General features: G+C 42.0%; 1 protein-coding gene across 1 annotated transcript in view; it reads left to right on the plus strand.

Moving 5' to 3' along the window:
* The window catches only part of LOC106092389 (serine-rich adhesin for platelets), an 829,314-nt gene that overhangs the window by 351,136 nt on the left and 462,152 nt on the right, over positions 1–16,026 (plus strand). The window contains exon 6 of the mRNA XM_059360349.1: positions 12,352–12,921. Coding sequence (XP_059216332.1) covers positions 12,352–12,921 — 570 coding nt within the window. The remainder of the gene's footprint in view (positions 1–12,351; positions 12,922–16,026) is intronic.

A 16,026-nucleotide genomic window follows, 5' to 3' on the forward strand; every position in this document is an offset into this window, starting at 1 on the left:
TCCCTACATGGAGTGCATGGGGATAGCAATCAGGTCTGGTACTGCCGAGATCGAGCTATACAACTAAACTACAACGGTCTCCATGATATGATCGATGAGATTGTGAATTTTATGAGTCTGAATAGCATATTGGTCGCAACGATCCAGGAGACAAAGCTGACGAACACCTGCAGCTTGCACAGTTGGCACGGATACAATGTGCCACGTAAGGATCGCTCAAGGAATGGAGGGGGGCGATGGGCCTTCGTGATACACCATTCCGTGCAATATAGACCCATCTCGCCTGCGCCTCGAGCTAGTGACCCCTACATGGAGTGCATGGCAGTCAGACCCCTACATGGAGTGCATGGCAGTCAGACCCCTACATGGAGTGCATGGCAGTCAGGTCCGGTACTGCCGAGATAGAGCTATACAACGTGTACATACCGCCAACCGGCTCTGTCCGGTAAATGGCCAAGCTTACAACTCCGACATAAGTGGGTTACTATCTGGCATTAATCGTCTGGTTCTAGGGGACTTAAATGTGCATCACATTTTATGGCATTCTTCCCTAGGTAACGAACAGCGTGGCATAGCTTTGGCAGAGCAGATGAAAAGCTCCACGTTTTGTACGGTGAATGAGGATGAGATGAATTAGGATTACACGTTGTATAGCTCTGTCCGGTAAATGGCCAAGCTTACAACCCGACATAAGTGGGTTACTATCTGGCCATAATCATCTGGTTCTAGGGGACTTTTTCTGGTTCTAGGGGACTTTCTTCCCTAGGTAACGACCAGCGTGGCATGGCTTTGGCAGAACAGATTAAAAGCTCCACATTTTGCACGGTGAATGAGGATGCCCCCACTAGGATTACGAGCAGGTGCAGCAGCTCACCTGACATCTCTATTGCATCCCCTGATCTCCTGAGTGACGTATCCTCTCAAGCCGTCATCTCTTTGGAATCAGACCAACTCCCCATAATTCTCACCATTGACCGACCACCCGACTTCATAATCTCTGAGCGCCGGATGTTTATCAATCAGAAGAAGTCCGATTGGGCTGATTTCAGAGAGTATACCAATCGCCGCTTCAGTGAAGTGCCACCCCCCTAGGATGTGCTAGTTGCCGAGAGGAAATTCCGAAAGATCATTAACGCAGCAGCCACTCGCTTTATACCAGCCGGTCGAATACCCCAAGTGCGGCCCAATTTCCCGGCGCAGGCAGTGGTACTCGCAGACGAACGTGATGGGATTCGTTGTATGGACCCCGATAACATCTGGAAACAGCTGAATCTGGAAATAAACTGGGTAGTCAACGAACATAACCGGAATTTGTGGCTGGAACTATTGTTCCAGCCACAAATTTGTGGTCTATTGTTAAGTCACTCTCGAACCCCGGTAGACAGGATGACAGGACCTCAGTCACTTTTAGCGAAATAACCGTGACTGATCCGAAGAGATGGGCCAGGTTGTTCAACCGTCAATTTATTGTGCATCCCGAGATGGCAAGGAGGAGAGCCATTCCGTGGCCTGCGAGCTGATGGACAGCCATCACAATTTACCGTGGGCGAAGTTACGAATGTCATCCGTGGCGTCAAATTATCCAATGCAGTGGGCCCCGACGGAATCTCTATATTGATGTTGAAGAATCTGGATTCAGCCGGAATTGGGTACCATACTGCTGTCCTCAAACTGTCTTTGAACACTTTTATAGTTGCCGATGTCTGAAAAATGGGCAGAGTGTTCCCGCTACTGAAGCCTGGAAAGGACCCTAGTTTGGGGGAGTCATGCAGACCGATCTCCCTTCTCTCTCCAGTGGCTAAGACGCTTGAGGAATTACTCCTCCCGTGCCCCGTAAGAGAATTTCCATTCGCCGAGCACCAATATGGATTTCGAAGACTGCATTGCACAACAACTGCTTTGCATGCCATCACCGCACACATTTGCCGTGGCTGCAATCAGCCCAGGCCATGTAAGGGGACGATCCTCGTGGCACTGGCCCTATCGAAGGCATTCGACACGGTCAGCCATGCCAAACTATATGAGGACATCGCCAACACGTCCCTCCAGCCAATAATCGAATTATCTGTTTGGTCGCCATTCATTTGTGTAATTTAGTGATAGGAAATCGAAGCACCTTAAAGGGAAACAGGGAGTTCACCAAGGCGGGGTGATATCTCCGGCACTGTTTAAACTCTATCTATCATCCATTCCACCACTTCCAGACGGCATAGAGATCGTATCATATGCGGACGATTGTACGATCATGGCATCAGGCCCCCAACCCATTGTTGAACTTGCCTCATATTTCGCTGCAAGAAGATATCTGCCACCAAATCTTTAGCCACATTGTTGACTACATATGCGTGTGAGGTGAATACTGAGCTGTCTGTGATGGTCGATGGAGAAATGATTCCGACCATCAAGTGTCCCAAAATACTTGGCGTCACATTTGACAGCTCTTACACATTCTCCCCACATGCCACAGCAATTTGCGATAAAGTCAAAAGTAGGAACATGGTCCTCAAGTCACTTGGGGTGCAGACATGGAAACTCTGTGACCACGTACAAAGCAATTGACCGGTCTGTGGTATGTTATGCAGCGTCAGTGTGGTCTCGTCAGCTTTGTAACACGCAGTGGAATAATATTCAGATCTGTCAGAATGCCTCCCTCCGAACTGCGATGGGTTGTCTCCTCAGTTCTCATGTGGACCACCTCCATCAGGAGACAAAGATCCTACCAGTGCGAAGACGTAACTACATGCTGTCTAAGCAATACCTTTTTTGGCTGTTATCATAATCTTGTGGATAGATATCCACCGCCCAGAAGCCTTAAGGTAGATCTACATGATCTAGAGCGTGAGTTTCAGCGCTACAAGAGAGAACCTCTAGATCAAGCGGCATATCAATCAGGCCTAGACAACATTCATGCAGACACGTAAGCAGATGCGGTAAATGGCTACCGGGTGAATGTCGTCCTTGGAGAACGACCGCCTCCCATTGCACCTGAAGAAATAGACCTCCCCCGGCAAACCAGAGTAGTTCTGGCTCAATTACGTTCCGGCAGATGCAGCCGCCTCAACTCCTACAGAGCAAGGATTGATGACGACGTGCAAGATGCATGTCCCAATTTAACCAGCGACCACACGTTACACCTCACCTGTGTTACTGCCCAGCCAGACCCACTCGACTCACACCCAGATCCCTGTGAATGCACCCCATCTTAGTCACAGAGTTCCTGGGTTTTGACACTCAACAGACGAAAGCTAGAACACAACAAACTGCTACCACAACAACAACGTTATACCGCTGTGAAGGGTTACCAGATTGATTTGTTTTTTTATTTTGTTGTATTTCGGAGTGTTGATAATAGAATTCCGTTATTATTTTGTTCAAAAACTTCACTTGAAAAATTGACTTTTTTGCTCGAAAACCTGTCATTGGCCCCATAGTGCAGTGTGTGTCTTCATCAATTGCTTGTAAGGAATTTTGTAAGTTATTTGCTGGAATCCAGGCGCGGAAAGAGGTGTTCACCCATTATCCTGTGTCATCTCCTCACAATTGCGGGGCAGTGACACAACAAGTGCTTGACACAAATCTTCTTCAACTCCTCCTCTTAATCGCACATTCTGCAGAAGTCAGCCTCACCCTGCACCCGGCGCGACATCTAAGACCTGACGTTGCAATCAACAATCAGGTCTCCTGTTAGCAGTCATGTTTTCTGAGACCCAGGATAAGCGACGTCCTGTTTTGCAAAATACTCTGTCACGGGGCCTTGACATCCTAGAATCTACAGCACCATGCCACGCCTTATTCGCGCAGTCATCGCAGAAGTCGTCTACCCTACCAAGAAGCTCGCACAGTGGAGATCTCTTTGATTCCCTGGCAAGATCTGCGGCAACCTGCGATCCATTCCTGGCCAGCTCGTCTACCTCTTCGTTCCCCACCACCTGGGACTCAGCATTCGCGAAGTCATAGAAGGCGTCTACCCTACCAAGAAGCTCGCATAGTGGAGATCTCACTGATTCCCTAGCAAGACCTGCGAACCAGTCCTGGTCAGCTCGTCTGCCGCTTCGTTCCCCACCACACCTTGATGGCCTGGTACCCAGCTTTCGCGCAGTCATCGTAGAAAGCGTCTACCCTATAAAAAAGCTCGCACAGTGGATGTCTTACAGATTCCATAGTAAGATCTTCGGCAACATGCGATCTATTCCAGGCCAGCTCGTCTCCCGCCTCGTTCCCCACCACACCTTGATGGCCTGGGACCCAGCAGAGTTTGGCAGCCTTTCCCATGGTTCGAAGAAACTCTTTTCATCTTCTAACCAGGTTTGAGCTCACGCGGTCCAACGCACTTTGGGATAGAACCAAAAAAAAAAAGTAAAGTCATTCCATTTGCAACACTTCGAAGTATCAATTTCCGACCCTACACATATTGAGATATTAAGCTAAAATTTGGCACAGATACGACTATTTGATGCACGCTGGTAAAGTTCTTGAACGGGCCAAATCGGACCATATTTGGATATAGCTGCTATATAGACCGATTTTCCGTTAAAGGGTTTAATGCCCATCAATGCTTTTTTTTTCATCCGATTTCGCTGAAATTTGAAACAGTGAGTAGTTTTAGGTCGCCCGACATTTGACCCTAATATGGTCCATGTCGGACTATATTTATATGTAGCCGCCATATAGACCGATCTCCAGATGAAGGGTCTAATGGCTATAAAAGCTTTATTTTTCAACCGATTTCGCTGAAATTTGCAACATTGAGTAGTGTTAGGCCATCCGCTTTCCGACCCAAATATGGTCCATATCGGACTATATTTATATAAAGCTGCCACATATACCGATCTCCCGATTAAGGGTCTGAAGCGCATAAAAGCTTTATTTTTTAACCGATTTCGCTGAAATTTGAAACAGTGAGTAGTTTTAGGTCGCCCGACATTTGACCCTAATATGGTCCATGTCGGACTATATTTATATGTAGCTGCCATATAGACCGATCTCCAGATGAAGGGTCTAATGTCTATAAAAGCTTTATTTTTCAACCGATTTCGCTGAGATTTGAAACAGAGTTTTATCTTAAGCCTCCTGATGTCCGACCAAAATAGGGATTAGATCCAATTATATTTAGATATAGCTGCCATATAGACCGATCTCCAGATGAAGGGTCTAATGCCTATAAAAGCTTTATTTTTCAACCGATTTCGCTGAAATTTGCAGCATTGAGTAGTTTTACGCCTCTTAACATAGGACCCAAATATGGTCCATATCGGACTATATTTATATATAGCTGCCATATATACCGATCTGCCGATAAAAGGTCTGAAGCCCATAAAAGCTTTTTTTATTACCCGATTTCGCTGAAATTTGAAACAGAGTTTTATCTTAAGCCTCCTGATGTCCGACCTAAATATGAATTAGATCCGACTATATTTAGATATAGCTGCCATATAGACCGATCTCCAGATGAAGGGTCTAATGCCTATAAAAGCTTTATTGTTCAACCGATTTCGCTGAAATTTGCAACATTGAGTAGTTATACGCCTCCTAACATAGGACCCAAATATGGTTCATATCGGACTATATTTGGATATAGCTGCCATATAGACCGATCTCCCGATAAAGGGTCTGAAACGAATAAAAGCTTTATTTATTCACCGATTTCGCTGAAATTTGAAACAGAGGGTTATCTTAAGCCTCCTGATGTTTGACCTAAATATGGATCAAATCGGACTATATTTAGGTATAGCTGACGTATAGACCGATCTCCAGATAAAGGATCTAAAGCCCATAAAAGCTTTATTTTTTAACCGATTTCGCTAAAATTTGAAGCATAGTTTTAGGCCACCCGCTATCCGACCCAAATATGGTAAAGATCGGACTGTATTTAGATATAGCTGTCATATGGACCGATGTGCCGATTAAGGGTCTGAAGCTCCTAAAAGCTTTATTTATTACACAACAGTGACTTTTATTTATTAGCCCACTCCATATCCGTGTCGAATTTGGGTGCACAAGTTATTCAATTTTCACCGCATTGTGGCGATTGCGGTTTTCTTATATACTCGAGGTGGTGGGTATCCAAAGTTCGGCCCGGCCAAACTTAATGCCTTTTTACTTTTTTTCGACATCTTTTATTTATGTTCCATGGCTGATGGTTTTATAACCCTTGAATCTGTTAATATACCATTATAAGAAAATATTTTCTGGCTTATAATATTCAACAATAAATCCAAATCATTTTGACCAATCTCTGTTTGCTGCCCCAAAGGGGCTATCATTAACAGTGTGTGTTAATGATGTGTACTTTAACGCAATCACCTGCTGTCCATGTCTTAAGGATCCTGTTTTGTTTTTTGCTTCTTGGGTTTTTTGCGTTGCTTAGTTTTTCTGGGTCTGTGTCTGGTTTTAGTTTGGTAAATATACCATATTTCCAAATCATCATGGGAAGCGGCATCGTTAGAAAAACGACCTTTCTCAACACTTGCTAACTGTGGGTAAATATTTTTCGCTTAGGCGTCCGTACGTGAATTAAACCTTTTTGGTGATTAGAGATCCTTTCCTAATTGCTTTTGTTTCCTTCAAATAACGAATAAAAAATAAACACACACACACACACCCGCACCCGCACACAATGAAATACAAACAAACAAATGGCCAGTGAAGGACTTGCAAGGAAATCGTAGACCTATTTGCGAAACGACCATTCATTCTATTTTGTAGTCTTGTAACAAATGTAATTTGCTTTATCTCTCTTACAAATATTATTTCGTTTGTTCCGTTACGTTTCATTTCATGCGAGCGCCCCGACAATATTGCCTGGTGAAGAATTCATAAATTTCCTTAAGGATCTGTACACACTTCAGTTGGCCTTAGCGAATGATAGGCCCCCATAGGCCATGGCAAGGACGGACGGACGGACATTGTCTTCCTTTATTTTTGCTGTTGTCTTTGTTCCATATTTGGACTTTGCAAGGGCAAGAAGCCATGCCAGGAATTCTTAACAATTCCATCCTCTCCTCCTTGCTCGAAATTGCATGCCTTACCATCATATTGCTCTTTGGAGAATTTCAATTATATTATATCTCATCATGACGTATGATTAATATTTAATTAGGTCTGGCACTGTTCTTGTGTATGAAATTCTGCGAAAAGTTTCTTTCTGCCCTCGTTCGTTGTTGCTGCTCTTTAATTTATTACTTTGCTATTGTTTTTGTACTTCGTCGTCTTCTTTTGGTTGGTTTCAATCAATTTTTGCTATAAGCTTTTAAGCTACTTGCCTTAATGGCTAAGGTCAAACTGATGGTTAACCAATGGTGGTTGAATTTTTGTTTCTCTGGGCCAAGAGTTAAGAAAACAAAATTTTGAGATATTAATTGGCCTTCAAGTTTTTCGATATCTCAATTAAAGTAACATACAGAATTTTTCGGTTAATATGGGACCTATATCAAGTTATATCAGGAAGTCATAGCAGAACACTAAATGCAAAATTTCAGCCAAATTGGACAAAAATTTCGGGTTGTTGGGGCAAATCGGGAGATAGGTTTATATGGGAGCTATATCAGGTTATAGACCGATTTGGATCGTGTTTGGCACAGTTGTTGGAAGTTATAACAGAACACCACTTGCAAAATTTTAGCCAAATCGGACAAAAATTGGGGCTTGTAGGGTCTCAAGAAGTCAAATCGGGAAATCGGTTAATATGGGACCAATAACAGGTTAAAGACCGATTTGGACCGTACTTGGCACAGTTGTTGGAATTTATAACAGAACACCACATGCAAAATTTCAGGCAAATCGGACAAAAATTTCGGGTTGTAGGGGCTCAAGAAGTCAAATCGGGAGATCGGTTTATATGGGAGCTATATCACGTTATAGACCGATTTGGACCGTGTTTGGCACAGTTGTTGGAAGTCATAACAGAACACCACATGCAAAATTGCAACCAAATCGGTCAAAAATTGCGGCTTCTAGGGTCTCAAAAAATCAAATCGGGAGGTCGGTTTATATGGAAGCTATATGAGATTATAGACCGATTTGAGCCGTACTTGACAAAGTTGTTGGAAGTCAAAACACAACATTTCATGCTCAATTTCAGCCAAATCGGTCAAAAATTGCGGCTTTTAGGGTCTCAAGAAGTCAAATCGGGACATCGGTTTATATGGGAGCTATATCAGGTTCTAGACCGATTCGGACCGTACTTGGCACAGTTGTTGGAAGTCATAACAGAACACCACATGCAAAATTTCAGCCAAATCGGACAAAATTTGCGGCTTCTATGGTCTCAAGAAGTCAAATCGGGAGATCGGTTTATATAGAAGCTATAACAGGTTATAGACCGATTTGGACCGTACTTGGCTCAGTTGTTGGAAATCATAACGGAACACTACATGCAAAATTTCAGCCAAATCGGTCAAAAATTGCGGCTTCTAGGGGCTCAAGAAGTCAAATCGGGAGATCGGTTTATATAGAAGCTATAACAGGTTATAGGCCGATTGAGACCGTACTTAGTACAGTTGTTGGATATCATAACAGAACACTACATGCAAAATTTCAGCCAAATCGGACAAAAATTGCGGCTTCCATGGGCTAAAGAAGTTAAATCGGGAGGTCGGTTTATATGGGAGCTATATCTGAATCTGAACCGATATGGCCCCTGTCCAATCCTCAGCGACCTACTTCAATAAAGTGTATCAGTGCGAAATTTCAAGCTGCTAACTTTATTCGATCGACCGCTATCGCGATTTCGACAGACGAACGGACGGAGGGATGGGCCGACGGACGGACATGGCTAGACTCAAAATGTCCCGACGATCAAGAATATATATTCTATGGGGTCGCAGATCAATATAAACCCCATCCTATGGTGGTGGCCATAAAAAGGCATTAAGTTCAGCTTTGCCGAATTTTGGATACCCACCACCTCGAGTATATATGATAACCACCTTTTGTCAAAATCCGGAGAAAAATTCCTCATTTATGAACCCATTGCAGCTATATTTAAATGTGCGATTTGAAATAAACTCGTCATGGACATCTAGTGGTCCAATAAATATAATTCACTGTTCAAGTTGTTAAAACAGAATATTGGCGAATATGGCATCTATATCAAAATATAGACCGAGCTAAACCATATAGGGTACGGATGTCTGATCAGGGGGTATATTCATTTAGTCATTCCGTTTGCGACACATCGAAATATCAATTTATGACCCTACAAAGTACATATATTTCGGATCGTCGTATAATTCTAAGACGATTTAACGATGTCCGTGTGTCTGTCTGTCCGTCTATCCGTCTGTCCGTCCGTCTCTTGTAATCACTCTACAGGATTCAAAAATTTAGATATTGAGCTGAAATTTGGCACAGGTACGTCTTTTTGATGCACACTGGTTAAGTTCTTGAACCGGCCGGTCGGACCATATTTGGATATAGCTACTATATAGACCAATTTCCCGATTAAGGGTGTAATGCCCATAAAAACTTTATTTTTTCATCAAATTTTACTGAAATTTGAAACAGTGAGTAGTTTAGGGCTTCTCGACAACTGACCTAAATATGGTTCTAGTCGGAATATATTTTGATATAGCTGTCATATTGACCGATCTGCCGATAAAGGGTCTGAAGCCCATAAAGCTTCATTTATTACCCGATTTCGCTGAAATTTGAGACGGTGGGTTGCTTTAAGTCTCCCGATATCTGACTCAAATATGGATCAGATCGGACTATATTTAGATATAGCCGCCATATAGACCGATCACCCGATAAAGGGTCTGAAACCCATAAAAGCTTTATTTTTTCAGCGATTTTGCTGAAATTTAAAACAGTGAGCAGTTTCAGGTCTCTCAACTCCGAACCCAAATATGGTACAGATCGGACTATATTTAGATATAGCTGCCATATAGACCAATCTCCCGATAAAGGGTCTGAAGCCCATAAAAGCTTTATTTTTTAACCGATTTCGCTAAAATTTGAAACAGTGGGTTATTTTAAGCTTCCCTACATTTGACGTAAGTATGGTTCAGATCGGACTATGTTTAGATATAGCTACCATATAGACCAATCTCCCGATAAAGGGTCTGAAGCCCTTAAAAGCTTTATTTATTACCCGATTTCGCTTAAATTTGAGACGGTGGGTTATTTTAAGCCTTTCGACATCTGACCCAAATATGGTACAGATCGCATTATATTTAGATATTGCTGCCATATAGACCGATCTGCCGATGAAGGGTCTGAAGGCCATAAAAGCTTTATATATTACCCTTCCCTTAAGCTTCCCGACATCTGATGGTTCAGTATGGTTCAGATCGGATTATATTTAGATATTGCTGTCATATAGACCTATCCGCCGATAAAGGGTCTGAAGGCCATAAAAGCTTAATTTTCGCTAAACTTTCAACCTGTGAGTTATCTTAAGCCTCCCGATATCTGACCCAAATATGGTTCAGATCGGACTATATTTAGATATAGCTGCCATATAGACCGATCTGCCGATAAAGGGTCTGAAGGCCATAAAAGCTTTATTTTTTAACCGATATAGCTGAAATTTAGAACTGTGGCACTCTACTTTAATATGGTTCAGATCGGACTATATTTAGATATAGCTGCCATATAGACCTATCTGCCGAAAGGGAGTCTAAACTCAATAAAAGTTTTATTTATTGCCCGATTTCGCTGAAATTTTAAACAGTGAGTTTTTCTGAGCCCACCATATCCGACCTGAATATGGTTCAGATCGGTTTATAATTGGATTTATCTGCCAAAGAGACCAATATTTTGTTCTACAAAATTGAATAGTAGCATATATATTAGACCACTCAATGTCCGTGCCTAATTTGGGTGCTTAAGTTATCCAATTCTCATTGGATTGTCATGAAATGGGGTTTACATATATACTCGAGGTGGTGGGTATCCAAAGTTCGGCCCGGCCGAACTTAATGCCTTTTTACTTGTTTTTGTTTCTGTTTACTACTATGTTGGACTACTACGTTCTTCTGCCCAGATCGCTTAGACAAGCTGATGCAAACGCCTTATCAGGGTGTCGCTTCCGGTCTTAAATAGTATAGCCAGGGTAACCCGTCGGCTCCTGCTGTCTTGTTGTTCTTTAGTCGGGTCACTGTTTCTGGGACCTCATTCTGAATGGGAGGTAAACTTTCTATACCATCATCATTGATTGGTGCTGCGGTATCCTCTTCGCCTCCAAGGTCGGACACTAGCAGTTGGGTTAAATGTTCTTTCCATATCCTCAGCATGCTATCTATGTTAGTTACCAGGTTTCCTTCTTTGTCTGCAGGAGCATGTGCCTGCCCCAAAGCCATGGGTTTATTGTTTTATTCTTTGGTAGAAAATCCGCATCCGACTGCATTCGGACTCCTATACATCTCAGTTCGCTGACACTCACGTTTTTCCGTTTCCTTTTTCTCTGTCTGTATGCCGCATTCTTGGCTTCAGTAGCATTTCAACCCTCTTTCTGGTAACAGGGGTTTCTTATGGGAGGCTTCTGGTACTCAAGCTCGGATTTCGCTGTATTTTCCATGGAGTAGGCAATGGATTGCCACTGCGCCATCATAACATGGGGACAGTTGAGTCAGTCGTGGAGGCTTTATTTTTCGACTGTTGGGCCAAAGATATATTCCTTCACTACGGGTGGTGCTGCGGTCGTATTCTCTCTCTAGGTTCTCATAGAAAATATCCTTGGTCTGCTCGTCCTTGCTTTGATGGTAGTCAGTGTGACTTGACGTCTGTATTGATGCCAAGAGGCAGAGAAAGTTACAGCAGAAGAAGTTTCTACCATAGGTTCTGATCTTTCTCCTCTTGTTCCTGTAGTACGACAATGCTATAACATATCATAGTCCATCCGATTGCAGACTAAGACTTTAACCTAACCTAAATCGAGCAACATGACACACGAATATGACTTCCATATCCGTTTCCTCTATACTCGGTTCATAGCTAGGCAAAATCATTTTAACTGCAAACTAAACTCTTAATTAAATCCTTTGTAAAATCGTCTTTGTCTCTAACTTGAATTTTTCCAATACACCTTCGGAGATGTCTATTAAAAACTTTCCTACTACAAAACTTGCAAAGTTTTGAGCTCTTGTAGTTGAACTCTCTCGCTCTCGCTCTCTCCCTCGGCTTCTCGTTCACCTTTTGTAGAGTAGTTCTTTTTATTTCAAAGCCCTTAGTTAGCACGGTAAGTCCTTGTTGTATTTGTCTGCAATTGAGAAGCCATCAAAGTTTTAAATTTCATATTGCCATGCTATTTAAATATTCATAATTTTCCATAAATCATGTAGCTGTTGTTGTTGTTGTTGTTGTTGTTGTTGTTGCTGCTGTTTTGGTTATCATATTTGTTTACTCCTTTAGTTTTAGGCTTGCTGCCAATTGCAGAGATGCAAAGCAAAAGCCAACACTACCGTCCCCAAAAGCCAAGGCGAAGGCGAATGCCAAGAGGAAGTCAGTGGCGGCGGCGGCCAACGAGTTTACATCAACAATAAATAAATCTGAGGATAACAGCGTTACCCTAATGACTACCATGAGAATTGCAGATAGTGCAACCTCAAGTGGCAGCAATTTTAGCGCAAGCAGTCCCAGCGGAAGTCGTAGCAGCAGGGGTAGCCATGGCAGTGGCCCCACTATGCTGGCTGCCACAAATGGTGGCATAAAGAAAATACCCAACAACTCCAACAACATCAGCTCCAAGTCAAATAGTAATTCAAGTGCAAAATTTTCGCTGACATCGAACCTGCTGAGCAGCTGTAAAAATAATTTGAAAAGTTTGCCATCACCACCACCATCACCAATGAAACTACAAAACATGCAACAACACTGCCAAAATGTGCCGCAACAACATCGACAATTGGAACGTTTGAGTTCAGCATCTTTGCCGGATATTTGCCTAGATGTGGATATTGAAAATCATCATCACAATATGGGGTAAGTCTTTCTCTGGCTTTTGTTCTGTTTTAGAGAAAAAATTTTTTGGCTTGTAATTTTCATAGGAGCTAACATTTGAGGATAATTAAAGATTTGTAGTAAAATTAAAGAGTACTTGGGCGAAAGCAAACTACCAAATGCTATGAAAGTAAAATTGTGTGTGAAAATTTGAGAGATTTTTATATCCTCCACTATAGGATGGGAATATATTTTATCTGAAATCTCTGGATGTGGATGGGAAAAACATAAGCCGGAAGTCTGTTCCATATACCAACGGTTTTGAGCGAGAATGTTCTCTGTTATGAATTGTTCGGTCCGCTGGGCAATCCATTTCGAACGGATGTGAGTTCCTGGAAAGTCTAGTATTTCTGACAAACATCCTTACATGAGTTTTGTATTTCAAATGTCAAAAAATCAGGTAAAAAATAAAGCTTTTATGAGCCTCAGACCCTTTATCGGGCGATCGGTCTATATGGCAGCTATATCTAAATATAGTCCGATCTGAACCATATTTGGATTCTACGTTAGGAGGCCTCAGATAACTCACTGTGACTCACTCACTCACTGTGATTTCAGCGAAATCGTTTAAAAAATAAAGTTTTTAGGGGCTTCAGACCCATTATCGGGAGATCGGTCTATATGGCAGCTACGTCTAAATATAGTCCGATCTGAACCATATTTGGATCCTATATAAGGAGACCTAAAAATACTCACTGTGTCGAATTTCAGCGAAATCGGTTAAAAAATAAAGCTTTTAGGGGCTTCAGACCCATTATCGGGAGATCGGTCTATATGGCAGCTATATCTAAATATAGTCCGATTTGAACCATATTTAGGTCAAATGTCGGGAGGCCTAAAACTACTCACTGTGTCAAATTTCAGCGAAATCGGTTAAAAAATAAAGCTTTTATGGTCTTCAGACCCTTTATCGGCAGATCGGTCTATATGGCAGCTAAATCTAAATATAGTCCGATCTGAACCATATTTGGATCCTATGTTAGGAGGCCGTAGACTACTCACTGTGTCAAATTTCAGCAAAATCGGTTAAAAAATAAAGCTTTTTAGGGGCTTCAGACCCTTTATCGGAAGATCGGACTATATTGCAGCTATATCTGTATATAGTCCGATCTGAACCACATTTAGATCCTATGTTAGGAGGCCTTAGACTACTCACTGTGTCAAATTTCAGCAAAATCGGTTAAAAAATAAAGCTTTTAGGGGCTTCAGACCCTTTATCGGGCGATCGGTCTATATGGCAGCTATATCTAAATATGGTCCGATCTGAACCATACTTAGGTCAGATAACGGTAAGCTCAAAATAACCCACTGTTTCAAATTTCAGCGACATCGGTTAAAAAATAAAGCTTTTAGGGGCTTCAGACCCATTATCGCGAGATCGGTCTATATGACAGCTATATCTAAATATAGTCCGATCTGAACCGTATTTTGGCCAGATGTTGGTAGGGCTAAAGCTACTCACTGTTTCAAATTTCACCGAAATCGGTTAAAAAATAAAGCTTTTATGGTCTTCAGACCCTTTATCGGTAGATCGGTCTATATGGCAGCTATATCTTAATATAGTTCGATCTGAACCATACTTAGGTCAGATGTCGGAAGGCTTAAAGTAACCCACCGTTTCAAATTTCAGTGAAATCGGATGAAAAATGAATGGTTTTATGGGCATCAGACCCTTTATCGGCAGATCGGTCTATATGGCAGCTATATCTAAATGTAGTCTGATCTGAACCATACTTAGCTAGGATGTCGGGAGGCTTAAAATAACCCAACGTTTCAAATTTCAGCGAAATCGTTTAAAAAATAAAGCTTTTATGGGCTTCAGACACTTTATCGGGAGATCGGTCTATTTGGCAGCTATATCTAAATATAGTCCGATCTGAACCACATTTGGATCCTATGTTAGGAGGCCTTAGACTACTCAATGTGTCAAATTTCAGCAAAATCGGTTAAAAAATAAAGCTTTAAGGGGCTTCAGACCCATTATCGGGAGATCGGTCTATATGGCAGCTATATCTAAATATAGTCCGATCTGAACTATACTTAAGTCAGATGTCGGGAGGCTTAAAATAACCCACCGTTTCAAATTTCACCGAAATCGGTTAAAAAAATAAACTTTTTAGGGGCTTCAGACCCTTTATCGGGCGATCGGTCTATATGGCAGCTATATCTAAATATGGTCCGATCTGAACCATACTTAGGTCAGATAACGGTAAGCTCAAAATAACCCACTGTTTCAAATTTCAGCGACATCGGTTAAAAAATAAAGCTTTTAGGGGCTTCAGACCCATAATCGGGAGATCGGTCTATATGGCAGCTATATCTAAATATAGTCCGATTTGAACCATATTTGGATCCTATGTTAGGAGGCCTTAGACTACTCACTGTGTCAAATTTCAGCGAAATCGGATGCAAAATAAAGCTTAAATGGCCTTCAGACCCTTTATCGGTAGATCGGTCTATATGGCAGCTATATCTTAATATAGTTCGATCTGAACCATACTTAGGTCAGATGTCGGGAGGCTTAAAATAACCCACCGTTTCAAATTTCAGCGAAATCGTTTAAAAAATAAAGCTTTTATGGGCTTCAGACACTTTATCGGGAGATCGGTCTATTTGGCAGCTATATCTAAATATAGTCCGATCTGAACCACATTCGGATCCTATGTTAGGAGGCCTTAGACTACTCACTGTGTCAAATTTCAGCAAAATCGGTTAAAAAATAAAGCTTTTAGGGGCTTCAGACCCATTATCGGCAGATCGGTCTATATGGCAGCTATATCTAAATATAGTCCGATCTAAATTATATTCAGGTCTGATGTTGGTAGGCCTTAAACTATCCACTGTTTCAAATTTCAGCGCAATCGGTTAAGAAATAAAGCTTTTATGGGCTTCAGACTCTTATCGGGAGATCGGTCTATATGGCGGTTTTATCTATATACAGTCTGACCTGACCTGACCATACTTAGGTCAGATGTCGGAATGCTTGATAACGCACGGTTTCAAATGGGTCTGAAGCCCATAAGTTTTATTTTCTCACCGATTTCGCTGAAATTTGAAACATTGTCTTGAGTTACGACTTCCAATATC

Source organism: Stomoxys calcitrans, chromosome 1, assembly GCF_963082655.1.
Source record: "Stomoxys calcitrans chromosome 1, idStoCalc2.1, whole genome shotgun sequence".
NCBI lineage: Eukaryota > Metazoa > Arthropoda > Insecta > Diptera > Muscidae > Stomoxys > Stomoxys calcitrans.